The following is an 18,714-nucleotide window of genomic DNA, read 5'->3' as shown; positions in this document are numbered from 1 at the left end:
CGAGTCTTGTGAGCAGTAAAAAACAGCTTTTAAGCTTATTAGCTAAATAATAGGTCGATTGAGCACTATTGGCACAATGCAAAGTAAAGATACTAAATGTCGTTAGTTCCCAAATAACTTTTGTTTCATCCAGCCAATCGTCCCTTCTAGTATGTTTAGAAGCTTCTGGTGTTGCTGAAAATAAACACTTTTCGTGGCCTAAATTTTATTTTTGCGTTTCTACCAGTCGCTGCTTTTCCTGTTTCAACAAATCATAGGATTCTGGGCAGATCCACAACGAAAAAGGGGAAAACGAAGACGAAATGGACTCGATCTTCGGAATCGTCGGCAAGGATTTTGTGTTGCTGGCGGCAGACTGCAAGGTGGTGCGCAGTATTCTGGTGTACAAAGATGACGAAGACAAGGTACATTTCGATATAGCCTCCATTTCACAGTGGTATCTCGTAATTCTATCTAATACATTGTTGTGATTATTTGTAAAATCAGTCCATTAATCTGGACGACCATAAGGTTATGGTAACGTCAGGCCCACAAAGTGACCGCTTGGCTTTCGGCGAGTATATTCAGAAAAACATGAAGCTATACGAGTTGCGCAACGGTGTGACGCTTGACGGTCCCGCCACAGCCAATTATGTGCGCGGTGAACTTGCGCGCTTTTTGCGCCGTGCCCCGTACCAAGTGAATTTACTGATAGGCGCTGTGGACACGACAATCGAAAATCAAAGTGTGCCTTCTCTGCACTGGATTGACTATTTTGGGGCCATGGTCAACGTAAACTTTGGTGCGCATGGGTATGGTGCTCACTTCTGTCTGTCCATATTTGACCGCGAATGGAAGCCCGATATGACTTTGGACGAGGCTAAAGACGTGCTTAAAAAGTGCCGTTTAGAATTGGACATGCGATTTCTTGTGCGCAATGGCCATTGGGCTTACACGGTAAGACAAGAATTAAAAGTGTGAAAAGACGGTAGTTAATAATTCTCCTTGTTTCTATGCAGTTGATTGACGCCAGTGGTATCTCGGAAGTAAAGGTTGAGTAGTTCAACGACTCAATTCGTGGTACACAAGAAAGAAGTCGTCCGTTGAAATGAATGCCATAAGGTTCACTTTCGGATGCGTTTTTTACTATTCTATTAAAAACTTGGCAAGAGGTCTTGATGATATGAACTTTGGCATTTTTGCGGCATCGTCAGTCGCTCGAGAGGAAATTCACGTACTGCGAGACTTGTGCAATTCGTCATTACGGGTTGTTTTGCGGTATTGGTATAGCTTTTCCTTGTCTCCTCGAGAGATTAGTCAAATTTGCTGTTTGCTCAAACCATAAGCATCGGATCTTTTCTGGTCCCGTGCTTGATTGATGGTTGATTCAGGGCAACTTGACGACTCATTGCTGCCTTCTGCGTCTTCTTTACATAGTTCCTTTTGATTTTTGCTTTTTTTCGAAACTTCATCATTGAATGTGCTTTGGTGTGCCGTTACAAAGCTTTGCACTACAAAATTAGTAGCGGTTTCTAATCTTTTGTTTTCAATTTACAACATCACTTGATGCTGATAATACAAGGGCAATTACCAATACGCTATTCAAAGTGCGCGCCAACCCTTGATCTTCTTGGCTAAAATTTCTAAATTTTTCAAATCATGTGCATAAGCGGAAATAAATGGTATGCCGACCATTAGTGCAGAATAGTACTTCACGTCATCTTCAACTACAGGACTTGTAGCGAAATTCAACTCGAAACGCAACTGTTTTGCAAAAGATCCAAATTTCCTTTGCTCAATTCTAAAATACGAACTCGACTGGCAATATACTTAAAAGAATTTAATGTAAACAACGAGCAGCAGGAAGAGAACAATAGCGACGATAGGCCCATATTGGCGGTAGATAGCTTGCATGCGCAGCTTCTTGGCACCCCACTTTAGGTCTTTTGACCTATCTGCTAAGTTCGACGAGATACGCGATACATCTAGAGCATATTATTGAGCAATATGCGGTGACAACGTGAATACATTGCTTAAAACAAGAAATACGTACGCTCAACGCGTTCACCACGATTGAGCACTTCCTGAATATTTTTGCGCATGATGTTGTGAATATCAGCTAGGTCATCGTTCAGGCGGTGCATATTCTGCGACGAGCTGGGGTCTGCGTACTCCTTGCGCTTTTTTTGAATGAATTTATCTGCTCGTTATGAAACTATAAGCAACATTAACTGCCAAACATATCGTTTTTCCTTACCGAACTTTATGAATGCATACGGCCTCGCAACTGTAGTGACCATATCCCGCCAATTTTTTCCACTGTCACGTTCGAGCTCCTCCACGAAGCCAGCGTGCACTTCTTCTAAGTACAGAAAGGCCAGACGCTTCGGAAAACCTCGGTCCGCTAGTGTCAGGTAGCATACACCTTCCTGAATCAAGTAGCTGCACGACATCACATTGAGAACCCTAATGAACGACCAAATCTATTCACTTACTGAAAGGTGTAGGCTCCTGACTCGATGCTGCATTTAGTAGGCGAACGCTGGTCAAATCGTTTCATTATTTGCTTAGCCTGCTGCTTGTACGTGTCCAAGTTCCCATTAGCGTCGCCGATAGACTCCATGGACGCGACCTTCAGTGCAGAAACCTTAAAACAATTGTCCACACGACGCGACAGCTTCTTTGCGCAACCAAATCTAAGCTTTTTCTACAATTTTCTCTCATTCACGCACCAGTAGCATACCGTCCGAGACACGCGCGACAAAGGTGATGATCGGCATTTTGCCCGGAAGCTATAAAAAATGCTTCGTGTCACCGATTTTGTTTACTTACCGGTTAGCTTAAAATTAATTTACTTCTAAAAACAAGTAAAACTACCACTTAATCCAATTCCTTATTTCACAAAATAATTATGCTCTTCTTGTGTATGTGCTTTAACAAAACATTTAAGCTAATGGGTAAAATACAAATCACAAATATTTGCCAGCACGATGCAGCATGAAGTTAATACTTGGCCTAAACTTGAATAAAGACGACCTTAATTATATACAGCGCAATGGTGTCGTACTCCGCAGTGCAAGTAAACAATTGTGCATTTGGAGCCTGGTATCCGCAATTTAAAAACGTTTGCATTAAAGGTGAAGTTATTCCACTTCCGCCCGCGTTTGTGGATTTGTTGCTGACGGACGGGGTGACTCTGCCGCCTGCTCCATTGGAGTCCTGTACCGTAGATGAGGACGACAAAAATGAGGAAGACGGAGATGACGCATCCAGTTTGCTCACAGACGAGCAGTTAAAGGTCATTTCTACAGTTCGACAGCAGGTGGAAAAGGTTTTAAAGAACTTTGGTGGTAAGTTTTTTCCCAAAACGAATTGGAGCGCGCCTCGCGACGCCTCGTGGTTGCTCGGCACGCTTAAGTGTACGAGCTTTGAGGACGTTTTCTTGCTGCTACAGGCGTCAGACTTTGTGGTACATGACCTCACACAACCGTATACTGGTTGCTGTGGGGAACTGGTTGACAAAAGACCGACAAATAGCTACTTGGTTTTAAAAAAGTGGTGCAATTTCTTGGACTCAATGCTGTTTCGGTGCTTTGTGATTGATCATCGTCTTGTTGCGGTTTGCCAACGTAATTGCGGCGAATTTTATAAATTCTTATTGGACTTGCAGGACGAGCTCTGCGAATTGCTGTTTGAATTTTACCACGGGAATTTTCGCTCTGCTGATGGGAAACTCAAGTTTCCAGATCCTAACTATAGCTTCGACGTTTACGTGGACAAACGTCGACGCGTCTATCTCATCGACATTAACGTGTTTGGTGCGGTAACGGACACACTGCTCTTCTCGTCCGAAGAACTGCTTGGGTTGCAAAATACTACCTTAACGCCGGAGGAGGCCACAGCTGAGCACAATGTAATTGATTTCCGGGTGGTTGAGTCCGAGAAGGGCATATGCGCAAATCCACTGGGTGGATATCGTGCACCAACGGATCTTGTAGATCATCTTGCAGGGGGAAACGACTTTAAAGCTTTCATTGAGCAGGTTCAGCGCGACAATGCTACTTGCAGTTTCGGGTCAGAGGTCAGTAAGTGATCATTTCAGAAAAAAATCTTTCATTGCTTAGCATTCTAAAAAATTACTAGCACCTATCCGCATTGCACGATCTATTTTTCTACATAAATTTGCTCTTTGAAAAAGGGTTAGCTTGCCTCTGCTACAAGCTGAGCATAATCATTGTAACTTGCAAAAAGACCGGGGAAAAGCTCGAGCAACTCTTGCACGCAATCCAACCACTATTCCAATATACAGGTGCGACGATACGATAAAAATTGCTCTTTTGTGTCGCCGCTTGCTGTTAAAGGTCATCAACATTGTTAAAGCTCGTAGGAGCCACGTGCCGAGTCATTGTCCTCATTGTGGTCCGGGAATTCTTCACTCCTGTTGCTGTGTCCGCTGATCTGACTGGATTGGTCCGAGTCAATATTGTGTCCTGAACCTTCGTAGCTGTTTCGACTGCTATTCTGCGACGACCCAAGTGACTCGTGTGCACTCAAATACGAATCGTTTTCCTTGTTTTCCATAGCACTAAGCCATAAATTTGTGCCAGTAGTAACATTATAAGGATTAGTCCCGTCCGTACGCAACGACTCCATGTTTGTATTCACTCGATCCACTGAGCCAGGGGACGTAGCTGTCCGATTATCAAATTGAGTATAGGCGACACCTGCAGCTGCAACGTCCGCCGGAGGTGTATGCGTATTCGGCACTGAGCCACTGGCTGCTGCGCCCGTTGCGCGAGAGTTATATGCGTTCTGTGCACCATACCCGTTGTTCGGCGTGGGATTGTAGGTCTTGTCCATGGAAAGCTCAAAAGGTGACAGCGGATCGTCATCTCCTTCGCGTCTTCTGCGAATAATACACATGATGATCGTGGCGATAATGGCCACAGCCGCAACGATTCCAACCACGATACCGACAACAGCGCCTGTGCTCATACTTGATTCCGACGCATCGTCTACATTCGCATTCGTATCTGCGCCAGAGTTTGAAGCGGTTGTCCCATCAGAAGGTGCTGACATTGGAGGATTAAATGAGATCGATGGTGCAGCAGTTGGAGGCGCTGTAGTCGTTTCTTGCGTTCCAGTCGTCGGCGCCGTCGCCGTAATTTCTGGTGAAGAATTCGTGTCAGTTGGCGCAGCAATTGTCGACGCCGGTGGCGCTGTTGTAGTGCTTGGCGTCTGGATAGGTTCGTTTGGTGGAGCTGGTGAAGGCGTAGGTGCCTCCGTCGTTGGTGGGTCCGACGTGGTCGGAGCCGTTGTAGGAGTCGGAGCCATTGTAGGAGTCGGAGCTGTCGTCGTGGGCGTTGCAGTTACTGGAGGCGCAGAGGTGGACGGTGCGTCAGTAGGGGGAGTAGGCGCCGTGGTCGTAGGAGCCGTTGTTACGGTCGGAGAATCAGTGGTCGGAGGACTCGTTGTCGTTGGTGCCATCGTTGTAGGGGTGTCAGTGTTCGCGAGAGTTGTGGAGGATGAGGCTTCACTGCCGCTAGTCTGAAGCTGTCGCCGCATCGATGGAGTCATCGTGACTTCTTGGCCTATGACCAACGCAAATTTTTCAAGCTCTTCTGAAGCGAAAGCGGTATGGCTGGACGCTGCCGTGTACGTGACGGCAAGCGCCGACGCGAACACAAGAAAAAGCTTCATAGTTGAAGACCAAAACTAGACAGTGGTAAAAGGGTAAGGTCGATGCGCTTGTAGCCGCCGATTAATGGTATGAGCTGATGCAAATCGAGGAGGGACGCAGTTTCACAGTGTGTGCCGAGCGACGATTACTTACGACGGGCGTCTTTTTTTTTTGTCAATTGCAACGGAACCGAGTTATTCCACGGGGCAATTCCTTACAAAGAGGTTACCACAATTTAGAATATACGGAGACGATGGTGCAATGTGATTGGACCGTCCACGCTTTTCCGGTCGTAGGTACACAGCTGTGTTTCAAGAATAAAGAGAGAAGTATGCTAAAAAATAAACTAGTAACGTAAAAAGCATCTACAGTAGTATGCTCCGGCTCGGCCTTCATTTTCTATAAGATTCACGCTCCGTTAGGTAGACGTACCAACCGCGCCACAGCATACACATGCGCCAATTTATGTTTGAAAGCTGGCTCGTCGTTGGTATTGTGGTCCTGGTGATGACATGAAAAACTGCAAGCTGTAAGGTAAAATTTAGAAGCAAGAAATGCATGATTTATTGTGGCTTTCTTTGTTGTTAGAGACAGGGCACGCGATACTAAAGACGTACTTCAAGAACGTATGATAGCTGAACCAACGATGTACTGGCTACTCAATACTGCCAGTACGTCGTTGGCTCAGCATTGTGGACGAACGCGTGAGCCTAATGAACTTGAGTGCAACATTACGATAAACACAATTTATAATGGGTCATTGAAAATATATTCGACTAGACACAGTTGACATAGCAAATATGGAACGTATCATGAAAAAAGATTGTTAGGGCTTTAACAATTTATTTTGCAACTGTTTACTTAAATTCAGGAAGTCGTTTCACCCCTACAATTTACAAATGGGATAGGTGAAATCTTATGTGGCCATATGGGACATTACAATATCATTTGAGAATGTAAACTTTGCTGAATTTAGATGACTTAAATTTATTGAGTTGTAACCAAGATTACCGGATTGGGTAATTTACGTATCTCATAGGCATTTAATTGACATGAAATACCCAATACAGAACAAAAACTTGATTTCTGCTCTTCAAATGTCGAATGCCTTTAAAACATATTCATATTTACTCTCCTAATGATTGTTACTACACCGCTTCTATATTTCTATAAAGGAACTATAGAACTTAGCGTATAGGCCAGTCATACGTAAATATAACAGATACAGCTCCATACTTAACAGAACTTTTAATAATATAAATCAGTTTTAATCCCTCTTCTTTAATTAAATTATCGATTTATGTCATATCTATCTTTATTTACGTTCTTTTTATTTAAAATGAGAAGCGAAAAAAATTAAGACAATTTTTTTATAAACAACCTTTAAAAATTCCTAAGAGCTATTTCTAATGAAAATTCACGTAAGTTTTTTTATTTAATACAAGGAGTGAATTATATGGGTCAAACTGTTTAGATTTAAAATTTGATGGAATAAAACTACATAGAAAATACGATATTGCTTTATACTAAAACTACCACATACTTAATGAATTAACATTCCGGCTACTTCTTAGAACTGTTGCCCACTTAGTGATCTGTCACAAACAGCGTTATTATACCTTTGTGACTCGCCCCGGACGGCGGCAATTTGTCCAAGTTAACACTTATTAAGTTTACGTTCGAGCTTACAGCAAAGCTAGACGTTCCGAGCTACTCTCACTTAATAAGACTTATCCGGGAACGTTACGTTAAAATTGAGATTAAATACCAATTTGCAGAGCGCCACCGAGCAATTACATCGAACAGAGGGCCCTTCAATTAAACTGCACTCGACCGACACATTTGAAACGATTTGTCTGTCGGGTCCAGCTTAATCGTTACAGCTCGAGATGATAGATGTTCATAAGGAAACTATGAATGTAACAGAGATAGTCAGTTACATGATTATTGTAGCGGAGTTACCTCGCTCCTAAAGTCAGAGGAAGACTTTCAGACTCAGAGAGTCACTTACTTCTATTGAACTAATGGGTTTGACAACTTAGGGAGTCGTACAAGCAATTAAAGCTTAAGGAATCCTAGTTTAAGGGATTCAGGGGTTCGAAAACCAAGTGACAACTAATGTCCAAGAATATATACTTTAGGAAGGCTTCAATCTCTTACAGATCAATGCGCAAGCCTTAGAAAGGCACTTAACGCTTTAAGATCAAACGGGAACTGCACTTTATTTAATTATTTAGATTTAAGAACATTACCCCAGCTAATTTAAAATAGATTTTGGCCGTCAGATTTATATCTGGCGGCGACCACATTTGTTACCCATAATAAATGGGATTTAAGTAACTAATTATTTTAAAATTAGATAAAAGGGTATATTAACCATAAAGTAAATGTACCACAACAATATTTCTCCAACCGATGTGTGCTCCATTACACCCTCCCCCATCAGAATCACTGACTGTTGACACCGAGTGACAACATTCGCTTCATTTCCTCTTTGAGGTTGGAACCTAAACAGCTAACCGTTCGGTTGTGTTTTCTTTCCTTTGTCTCCTGACAATCAAGCGTGAGTCACAGACTCTTAGCACCTTCCTCGACGATGGGGGAATGGTGGACTTTGAAAGTCACTCTTCATCAGAGGAGGAGGAGAAAGAGCGTCGTCCTCTCACGCCTTCTTCTCCGGATCAACGTCGGCGAGCCCCGAATCCGTTTCCAGAACGTGGTGCCGCTGATGTCTTAACTGCATTGAGCAGGACACGGGACCCTGAGTCCAATATCATTACGAATCCGCTCGATGAAGAGCAAGAGCAGATAATCCTCGTAGAGGAAATAGCTCGTCGTCGAGCTGCCGAAATAGCGAAAGCTAAGGCTCATAGTGAATATAGATTCACTCCGCTTAGTGCGGACGAGCGTCTCAAATAGATAGCAGGTCACAGCTTGGGCACCTGGATCTCCGGTGATATAGCGAGGACGCCGGAAGAGATCGCTGCCCGCGACGCTCTTCAGGAGCAATACCTTACGCCAAAGGTAATGACGCGATGCCAGTATCTGACGCTTTACGTGATCAAGCCCGTGAGGCTTCGGTGACCTCCATGAGGGAAATTCCGATCGTTTTGTTTCCAAACGAAACAAGGAGTGAAAACGAAGTCTCATTTGAGAACTGGGTCCACCGGGCCCGCCGACTTCGTAATATTTGGAGTATCAGAGAGTCTGCGGATAGAGGTGATGCTCGTTTGGAATGGAAGCTTCGCTTCGATTTCGCTAAGCTTAAGGCCAAAGTCCAGTTACGTCCGACATTTATGCCACAAAACGAAGAAAGGTCTAGCCGATATTTCAGTGCTTCGGTTGACCGTACAACTAAGGAACGAAGCCGCACTGAGGTGTTAGATCCACCTAATCCCACGTTTAGTGGTGGGAAGCGTCGTTTGACGCGAGTTGTCTCTGAGCTTGGCGCTCAAGAACGTCAACGGCATACGGGCAATCTTGCCGAAGAGGTACCTCGAACTCCCAAGAGCTTTCAGAAGAGGGGTACCCTAGCCACTTCACCAGATACTGGTATTGACCCTCACGACGACGTCGCTTTATAAGTTTCTCCACATGAAACTAAAGGTTCCCCAGCGCATCAAGCAGCGCGGAAGGGGGCCGAAATTTCGGCGGAAGCATTTGATGCTCTACGGCACGAGGTGCAACTTCTTCGTGAGTCCTTGCTCGGGTCGAGAGCCCTCTTGGGGCGGTTTGGGACCGTCTTTCGATGCTGGAGCGTTAGCAGCTTCGTTTAGAGGGCTAGCTGGACATCCTGGTGAGGATGCAACAATCTGCGGCACGACCGCCTGTCTCGGCGCAAGCGCCTTCAAGTCCACGCGGGAAGGGTCTCGATATGGCTTAAGCAAGCCAACGTAAAATACTGGGTGTGTACGCAGCTTGCTGGGAAGGTTAAGCGTATAAGCTAGGCCTTTCTTGGCCACGACCGCTAATGGTCCAATAAAGTGCAGGTGCAATCTGGTCTTGAAGACCGCGGAAACCAAGTTGGTAGGTAGGTTTTTAGCGTTTAGTAAAACTCGGTCTCCGACCGTATAAGAATTAATACAGCTTCTGCCTTTGGCATCTGCTTCTTCTTTTTGTTTGTCTTGGCTATTTCCCTTAAATGTCTTAACACACTAAATCGCGTCGCGAGAAACTCGCTTACTTGTTTCCGAACGGTAACAGGGCTGATATCAGCAACCCTATCGGACAATTATCCCCCACCAAGCCCTGAACCACGCAGTGGTATCGTTAATGGAACGCGCGGGTGGGTAAGACCGTTTACATAGAGCGGGGTATAGCCTGTAGAGGCATGAACAGCGTTATTTAACGCAAATTCCACTACTGAAAGCATTAAGCTCCAGCGCTTTGGTGTCTGAGCACACACGCTGCGTAAAACGTCTTCAATGACGCGATTGACACGTTCGGCTTGGCCATCGGTCTGCGGATGGTCCGCAGTGGACATATCCAATGTGGTGCCAAGCACTTGGAAAACTGATTTCCAGAATTTACCCGTGAAACGGGGATCCCGATCAGAGACAATTGCCACTGGCAAACCATGTTGTCGAAACACGCGATCGATAAACAGCTTAGCTGTACCCTCTCCATCAATGGAATCCGGCACGGCCGCTAAGTGAGCCATTTTACTCAAACTGTCAACAAAGACCACTATACCGGAGTTACCGGCTGAATCTTTCGGCAGCCCAAAACCAAAATCCATACTAATGGACTTCCAGCATCCTATGGGGACGGGAAGACTCGCCAGTGGCGCAACAGCATGTGCCAAGGGTTTATCCCGTCTAGCACGTTTCGCATGTGCGAACATATGTGCTGACCCATTTATAAAGTTTGGGCCATCAATAACTCTTGCTTATAAAGCCATAGGTCTAATCTCTGCCGAGATGACCACCAAGGACAGTATCGTGTGCCTCATAGAGGATCCGGTACTTTAAATCATCATCATGAGGAACAACGACACGCGGAGGGTCCGCGATGTCTGTGCAATAAAGCAACAGGTTGTTTTCGATAGAAAATCGATGTAACCTTGCACGCAAATGTGCGGTAATTTAATATCCGAATCCGAGTTCTTTAAGGCTCGTAGCAGAGCTACACACTGTTCATCCTTGGCGTAAGCTGAACGGATTAATTCAGGAATAGGTGACGAGATAGTCGTTAAATGAGAAACTTCATAATCCGGCCTACGTAATAACGCATCGGCCAAAGCATTTTGCTTGCCGGGTTTATACTTCAGCCCGAAGTTGTATTCCGCAGAAAAGGATAGCCATCGGGCCATTCTCTGTGAGAGATGGGGCGACTTAGTCGCCGTGCGTAATGACGCGTGATCTGAATATATCACATACGGCTTAGAGCCGAACAGATGAACTCTGAATTGGACGAGAGCAAACTTCATAGCAAGTAACTCTTTGTCATGAACTGGGTAGTTCTTTCTCGCAGCTTTAAGCTGTTTTAGACTCGAACGCAATAACACGTTCATGCCCATCAACATCTGTTTGTGACAGAGCACTGCCAATGGCAAAATCCGATGCGTCACAGACGACACTGAAAGGCCAATTTGGGTTTGGCAGTGCCAGAATCGAGGCATGGATAAGACTATCCTTAACTGCTCGAATGTCATTATGTTCGGTGCTAGTCCAGCACCATTCTGATAACCTTTTTTAAGGAGATTAGATATTGGCCTAGCCATATCAGCGTAATTTTAGCTATGTTTGTGTAAATAATTGGCGAGACTCAAACACTTACGCAAATCCTTTTGCTTTTTAGGAACCGGCCAATCTACTATGGCTTTTACCTAGCGGGATCCGCTCTAAGGCCTCGATTTCCAATGAAGCATCCTAAAAAAGAAATTTCTTCTGCGCCAAAAATGCGTCTAGATGTTACCGGTTACGCCATTTACAAGCGTATGTACTTGCTCACTCGTATCACTTTGTGAGGGTATACACGCTTCGTGTCCACGCTGTCTTGGAGTGGAAACAATACGCCTCTTAGAGGCCGGGACATTCACGTCCCCGGGTTTTCCAGCCTGTATTGGTTCTATACAATACATGGTGACGTGTCGCTTCACGTGCATTAGGAGGGTTTGACCTAAAATGCCCTGGCGAACTGCCAATAGTGTCACTATTGTCACTCAGTATGGTGCCACCTCGGCCGACCACACTAGGTGGACTTAGACGTGCCACTCCACGCATCTCAGGGATATTGCATTCTTGAGGTCCTGGTTAACCGCCAACAGTTTCACTACTGACACTCAGTATGATGCCACCTCGGCCGACAATACTCGGTGGAATTAGACGTGCCACTCCACCTATCTCAGAGATATTGCACCCTTGATGATTCGGACTTAGACCAACAATGCTTTCAGCATTCAGTGAATCGTTATTACAAGGAGTGTCACTCGGCGGAGTACGTGCTGTTCCACTTACTTCTGCTGAGTCGGGCTCAGGATTAATGTTTTTAACATTTGAGTTTATTTACTCAGACATGCCAATGTCTAAAACACTGACAGACTCATTCAATGATCCGCGCCAATAGCGCTTTTGTTGCCTAGCAAAGGTGGGCTCATGACTCATCAAAACTTTGCTAGGTACATTGCGCGTGGCGCCTAAGGTATTAGACCTCCAATCGATCGATGGCTCATGGTGTTTTAACCAGGCCATACCAAGGATGAGATCATACCTCGAATCCAAATCAAGGACGAGACAGCGTTCCATACTGTCAAATTCCAGAAACTTTATACCTTAGCTCGAAGGACCTTTGGGAACACTGACACGAGTCCCAGTTGCTAAGCGAACAGTGACTGTATCACCTTCATGCGCTTTAAGCGCCTCAACGTACTATTGACTTCCTTCAAGGGAAAGGCGTCGAGCATAATTGCAAGACGCTCCTCAGTCAATTAAAGTTGACCATGGCTTATCAAAGCCCTTTACAGTCGCTTGAGCGACTAGCAAGCCAGGCTTGTACTCACGCCCAGTGCCATTAAGCACGAAGCTAATTGGGGCTAGGTTCTGTTTATTCTCACCTCCTAGAGGTTTAATAGAGCCTAGGTCTTCCCCAGTAGGGCGCCCCGCACCTACTGGGTATCGACGTTTTCCCGCACCGTACCAGATCTCTGGTATAGGTCGGAGTTGGAGCTCTTTCGAGCTTTACGCGAATTGCGACCACATTTGTTACCCATAATAAATGGGTTTTAAGTAACTAACGAATTTAAAAAAATAGATAAAAGGGTACAAAACCCATAAAGTAAATGTACCACAGCAACGGTACTCCAACCGATGTGTGCCCCATTACAATTATTATAACCTCTAAGAGGAATATTATAGAATGTTTCTTGGGATATTACTGCTAATATCACCACACATGATAATATTGCAGTAGTATCGTGACAGTTCTCTTAATTGGCTGTAACGGGGACCCTTTGCTAGTACTGTTAATAATACTAGACATCTAAACTGGTTACAGTGAAGGTGGAGTGGCTCGGTCACTTCCGTACACGACGTGCATAGGAAGATTACAGGTAGCTAAGTAGTCTTAGCTACCAAAGGTTAGTTCTAAGGCTTTAGAATCGAGAAAAAGTAAAACTGTATTATTTTTTAAGCTCCTACATAACGATCTTTTATCTACTACTGACTTTATTACATTAAAAACAAGAAAATTATACAGAATAGGACACTTTTTATCGGATTTCGCAGAATAGGACACTTTTTTATTCACAGGATAGGACACTATTTAGTCTTTTTGATCTGAGCCTTGCGAGCGATGCAAGGAAATCCCCTAAAGTTCCCTCTCGCAGTCTCGGAAGATCATCCCCGAGACATCTTCCCTCGAAATCACTCTTCCCATCGCTCCAAACCTCCTTCTTCCACAGAAACCTTAACCAGATGTCATGACACCTACCATCACTCCCAACGTGCCGGCTTTAAAGGACTATCCTTCGCTACCATGGATGAAGCAGTGATGGCCATTCGATCACAGGCAGCTAAAGATCACGTCAGCTTCAAAGTCTCCGACAAAAACAAAACCAGAACCTATCTCGAGTGTTCAGGCGACGATTGTCCTGTATATGCCCGCATATCCTTCCACAAAAAAATGAACAATATCGGATCAGTCAGGTGCAAGATCAGCATTCATGCCAAAATTCGCTCGAGAAATCTCGGAGATCCTAGATTGAGCACACATTTTTAGTTGAGCAGATTGGGCACAATAGGAGAACTTGTCGGGAAGCTCATATGTGATCACTGGGGAAGAGGGCAGTAGTTTGTTCCCTCTTATGGTTGGCGAAAAAAAAAGTTATATCCTGTGAATAAAATAGTGTCCTATTCTGCGAATTTCCGATAAATAGTATCCTATTCTGTGTAATTTCTCTAAAAACAAATAAACTCTGTATGGCGCCTCCTTGCGCACCGCACAATCGTGTCTTGTAACGATTGGCGGGGTTGATTTATATTTTAATTAATCGATCCCATAAAAAATAGAACTAATGACTTATTGCGTCGAGTTAACCAATTTGTTTTGGTAATATTGAAACTATTAAGTCAAATAATTAAAAAGGTATTGGTACTTCTTTGTTTATTTCTTTTGATAGAACATAGTGTTAATTATTACTCTTTTGGGCAATACTACTTGTGTTACGGGACAACCCGTAACAAAGGCCATTAGACCAACCTCGGCAATCGCTTCTAGATGCGCGCTATGGGCGTTGAGCAATGAGTTGCTGTGAATATTTGTATATTGTGATGCAGGACTATGAAACTACTTGTGCGAAAGACTTAAATATAATAATTTGCTGTTTCCACCCACCAACATTTTATTAAATGCAGCCATCACAAAAAATAATGTTTAAAATACTGGCCATAAAAAAAATAAAAGACCGGAAGGGCTTCTTCAATTAAAACACTACGCTGACAAATGTTCTAATTCGTGCTTCCAACGGTTTCTCCCAAATCTGGGCCTTCACTGATGCAAACCGTTTCCAGTTACATGGAATGGGAGGTACAGGAGAATTTGGCCTACTAAAAATCGGTACAAAGTGGTTTCCATCAACAAATACACAGGCCATGCTGTCAAACCTATTCTATGTGGGAAAAATGTGATCATCTGCTCTGCACTGAAGAAGTGCATTGGCCGGCCATAACAGTTCGCTAGAACATGACCGAAACCGGAAAAGTACATCCAGTGATCCAATCCGCATCATCCGTCTTACCATATCACCAAATTCAACATTCTTTCGACTTCACATTCGTTTCCAGCTCCGGCAATTTCTTTATAAATTTGTTTGTTCTTCATAATATTCTCCGATTCGTGCAAAAATTACATTACAGACGGGATTAGTAGTGTCGAAGAAGTGATTCAGTCCGTTGCCGACACGATGACCTAAAGTTTGTAAGCCTACTGTCCATGTTGTCTGAAGTTAAACAAGCTTCACATGATTGGTGGACGACATTTAGAACAGCCTCAGAAATATATATTACACATAGGAAAGATGAGCATGTGGCATGGAATGATTTCTGAAGGCCAAAAATTTGACACTTGATGTTAATATTTGTTATTTGATAAAATAGTAATTTCACACGTATGTATTTACGAGTCGAAAGTTACACAGGCGATATTAGCATGAAAAGTTTTAGAAATATTAATTTAGGAGTGAAAAATTAATATTTCCCTAAAATCTTAACCAACTCCTTAGCCTCCTCGCCAGCATCAAAGCGGCTCGTAGCCGAGTTAAATTTATCCTGTCCCATCTCCTTCATGTGCTGTGAGTAATTGTAGCCATCTCTCAGCAGACCATTTTCATCTATAAGGTCTTCAGCTTCCACAGAGCGTAAATGTTTGGTCATTATCAATTCGTCGCTAAGATGAATACGGATGGCAATTAATTAAAATACGAGCGGTCAAATACCATCACTGCAACTTTCGAAAAAGAACGAGTTTCAATTAAGGGAATGGCTTGACCCAACCAGGGTTTTTGCTAAACCTACCCCGTCTAAAATTGAAGTATTTTGATTGGCTAAACATAATACCGTTTGCTACTGGGTCTAGGCATTCCCTTTAGCAAAAACATTGGTTGGGTCTAGACATTCCTCAAGTTAAAGGTGAGCAGAGCAAGTCCGACTTCCCCGTACAAAAAGTTTTGTTTTGATGACTAGTGAATCCTCAAATGCGCTTCCCGCGAAAGCTCCAAGATATTCACCACACGAGGCATCTCTCGCCATCAAAAGAAATGCATCATGAGCTTCGTTGGTAATCAAAGTAAAGCTGAGAAGACCTGCTCGTATCGGTTTTGCATTCTTAACGAGAGAATTCACGAAGAAGTTCTTTCGTTTTTGGGAAATCAGACACTTACCAAGTTGCAAATGATAACTGGCGATCATTATCAGCAGTGCGAACCAGAGTTAGCCGCATATTGCTGCCAATGTGAAAATGGCAACCCAATTGCTAAACGTCATTTATGTCGACAATGCCTCTGGAGTAAGGGGTTCGAAGAAGTGATTTCTTTTCAGTCGACCTAAAGTTTGTAAGCCTACCGTCCATATTGTCTGAAGCTAAACAAGCGTCACATGGAGTGTGGACGACATTCAGAGCAGCCTAAGAAACATATTACAGAAAGGGAAGATGAGTATGTGGCATGGAATGATTTCTGAGCGCCAAGAAATTCGACACTTGATGTCAATATATGTCTTTTAATAAAATAGGAATTACACATATCTGGTATCAAGAAAAACGTAATATTCAAGAGTACTGGACCAACTCCGTCTCATAGTTTTCGCTTCTAGCAAATCAATGATATTACATCTCAGAGTAACGAACAGTGAGTAAACCTATAGTACGTGTTGTTGAGGTGTCAACATCGATCTCCTCGATGAACTTCTACTATTGTTAGAATGCTGCACTAGCTTTCGGTACTTGCTCTAATTGACGAAAGACCAAGTCCGAGACTTCAAGAACTCGGTCGATAGTGCCACACCGCAGGACGAGCCCGCTGCATTTTCTACCTAAGATAACTTACGCTATCCTTTACTTTCATTACGCGCTGGGGTTTTCACACTCTAATACTTGCACACATGTTAGACTCCTTGGTCCGTGTTTCAAGACGGGTCAAATCGCTCCATTTTTATTTTTTAGCCTTTTTCATAAGTGTTCCGTCATCGACCTTGTTTGATGACATAAAGAAAGTATACGCAGAAGATAAGGACCTTCTGTGTTCAATGGATCATCTGATAAACCATCCGATAAACTTTTAAAGATTAACCGGCTTTACATCGATCGTCATCCCATCGATACACAACACGCACCGGCTTACTTACACAGCCGTTGCCGGCGACACTCCACGTGTCGGACAGCATGGCCAAGATGGCATCATTCCCTACGGTCAAATTCATTCGTTTGACCGCGCTCCTTTCTATGTCACTTAGAAAAGAGTAGCTATCACGCGAAACGTGATGCGTATTCCCATTTTAATTTAACTTGTCCATGGTAGATGACGGAAATGTGGTCCTTTGACAGACTACAAAGTGGTACCAGGTGTAACGGGGCACTGCCGACTTGTACTGCTTTAGTGCAAGTCCACTTCGCACTGCCCTCAGTGCGAGTGGTGCCTCACGTCACTTCACGTACACTAGTACGTGCAGAGGAAGTATTTTCTTTAAAACACTTGCTTTAAAGAGGGTTAATTAAAAACTGTATTTAATATATATTCATGTTCTTCTCTTCCTCTGTATTTAATACTAACTTAATTATAAACTAATACAAAACATGTAATATAGTCTTATCTGTCTCTCTCTTTGCGCGCGTCCAGCGCTGACTGGACCGCGGAGAAAAATAGATATAATGGTCTATATCTACTAATGGACAAGCTCTCAGAACATTACCATGTAAAGTAACATTCTCCAAATATTATCTACCTTTTAGATAATATATTAATTAACAACCTTTAAGTGTTAATTTCATGTAACAATACACCCCGTTACAATACATCTACATTCATGCGTGAAAGTTAGTGGTTTAGCTAGCTCTGTAAAATACCCTCCTGAGGCGATGGTAAATAAAGATACGCAGTTCACTCCGCTTGTAGCGGAGCTACCTCGCTCCTAAAGTCAGAGGAAGACTTTCAGACTCAGAGAGTCACTTAGTTCTATTGAACTAATGGGTTTAACAACTCAGGGAGTCGTACAAGCTATCAGAGCTTAAGGAATCCTAGTTCAAGGGATTCAGGGGTTCGTAGAACCAAGTGGCAACTAGTGCCCAAGAGGATATACCTTAGAAAGGCTTTTATCACTTACAGATCAATGCGCAAGCCTTAGGAAGGCACTTAACGCTTTAAGATCAAAAAGGGAACTGGATTTTATTTGAATATTTAAATCTAAAAACCTTACCCTAGCTAATTAAAAAAAATAGATTTTGGTCGCCAGATTTGTTTCTGGCGGCGACCACAAACAGAACGTGCCAATCGAGTTGTGGCGGATGCCTTCCGCACTTTAGCAACTCCCAAAGAATGGAGTAAGCAATTGCTCTTTGTGGAGTCCGCTATAAAAAACAGTGCCCACGCCAGTACGGGTGAGACACCGTTTTATATTAACGGACTGCGCCATCCTCGGACGCCAGTCTCGTTTAAGCGCAGCCCGAGTCTTAGTGGGAGAGGGCCCCTTACTATGCTCGGTGCGAAAGAGGGACATAGTTTTGTCAGTATCACAATGACCCGCGAGGGTATTATCTCAACGACTGAAACTTGCCCTAGTGACCCTGCCAATTTAGCAGTGTTAAATAAAACTACGTCCTATGACCAACCTCTCGGCGGTGTCATAGGCGAGTTTGATGCTAAAAGCGTGAGCGAGGCTCAACGCTTTGTGGATGAGCGATTAGCCATAACACGAGAATCCGTGACGCGATCGCAAGCGCACAGACAGGACAAGCAAAAAGAATATGCGGACCGAAATGGTCGAAAGAATAATGACCGCTTTAAAGTGGGTGAAAAGTACTATTATGTACTAAGTCAGTCGCGATAATTGACTAACGAGATCCCCGAT

The 18,714-nt window shown here is 43.8% G+C and overlaps 4 protein-coding genes across 4 annotated transcripts; 2 read left to right on the top strand and 2 right to left on the bottom strand.

Moving 5' to 3' along the window:
* The first annotated feature begins 283 nt into the window (after nucleotides 1-283).
* Nucleotides 284-1,715, top strand: CCR75_004279 (uncharacterized protein). Its single transcript, XM_067962365.1, has 3 exons — nucleotides 284-404; nucleotides 487-936; nucleotides 999-1,715. The coding sequence occupies exons 1-3, from the start codon at nucleotides 303-305 to the stop codon at nucleotides 1,038-1,040; spliced, it is 594 nt and encodes a 197-aa protein (XP_067822130.1). The 5' UTR covers nucleotides 284-302; the 3' UTR covers nucleotides 1,041-1,715.
* Nucleotides 1,716-1,735: 20 nt separating this feature from the next.
* CCR75_004278 (uncharacterized protein) lies at nucleotides 1,736-2,759 on the bottom strand (the record flags this gene model as incomplete). Its single annotated transcript, XM_067962364.1, has 5 exons — nucleotides 1,736-1,964; nucleotides 2,033-2,179; nucleotides 2,237-2,445; nucleotides 2,475-2,611; nucleotides 2,712-2,759. The coding sequence occupies 5 exons, from the start codon at nucleotides 2,757-2,759 to the stop codon at nucleotides 1,810-1,812; spliced, it is 696 nt and encodes a 231-aa protein (XP_067822129.1). The 3' UTR covers nucleotides 1,736-1,809.
* Nucleotides 2,760-3,034: 275 nt separating this feature from the next.
* On the top strand, nucleotides 3,035-4,164 carry CCR75_004277 (uncharacterized protein; the record flags this gene model as incomplete). Its single annotated transcript, XM_067962363.1, has 1 exon — nucleotides 3,035-4,164. The coding sequence occupies one exon, from the start codon at nucleotides 3,035-3,037 to the stop codon at nucleotides 4,070-4,072; it is 1,038 nt and encodes a 345-aa protein (XP_067822128.1). The 3' UTR covers nucleotides 4,073-4,164.
* Nucleotides 4,165-4,353: 189 nt separating this feature from the next.
* CCR75_004276 (uncharacterized protein) lies at nucleotides 4,354-5,679 on the bottom strand (the record flags this gene model as incomplete). The annotated part of the gene is made up of 1 exon (XM_067962362.1): nucleotides 4,354-5,679. One exon carries the CDS (start codon nucleotides 5,677-5,679, stop codon nucleotides 4,354-4,356), a length of 1,326 nt encoding a protein of 441 aa, XP_067822127.1.
* Nucleotides 5,680-18,714: the final 13,035 nt, after the last annotated feature.

The sequence above is a fragment of the Bremia lactucae genome, linkage group LG2 (genome assembly GCF_004359215.1).
Source record: "Bremia lactucae strain SF5 linkage group LG2, whole genome shotgun sequence".
Classification (NCBI taxonomy): domain Eukaryota; phylum Oomycota; class Peronosporomycetes; order Peronosporales; family Peronosporaceae; genus Bremia; species Bremia lactucae.
This window is presented reverse-complemented; position numbering and strand designations above follow the sequence as displayed.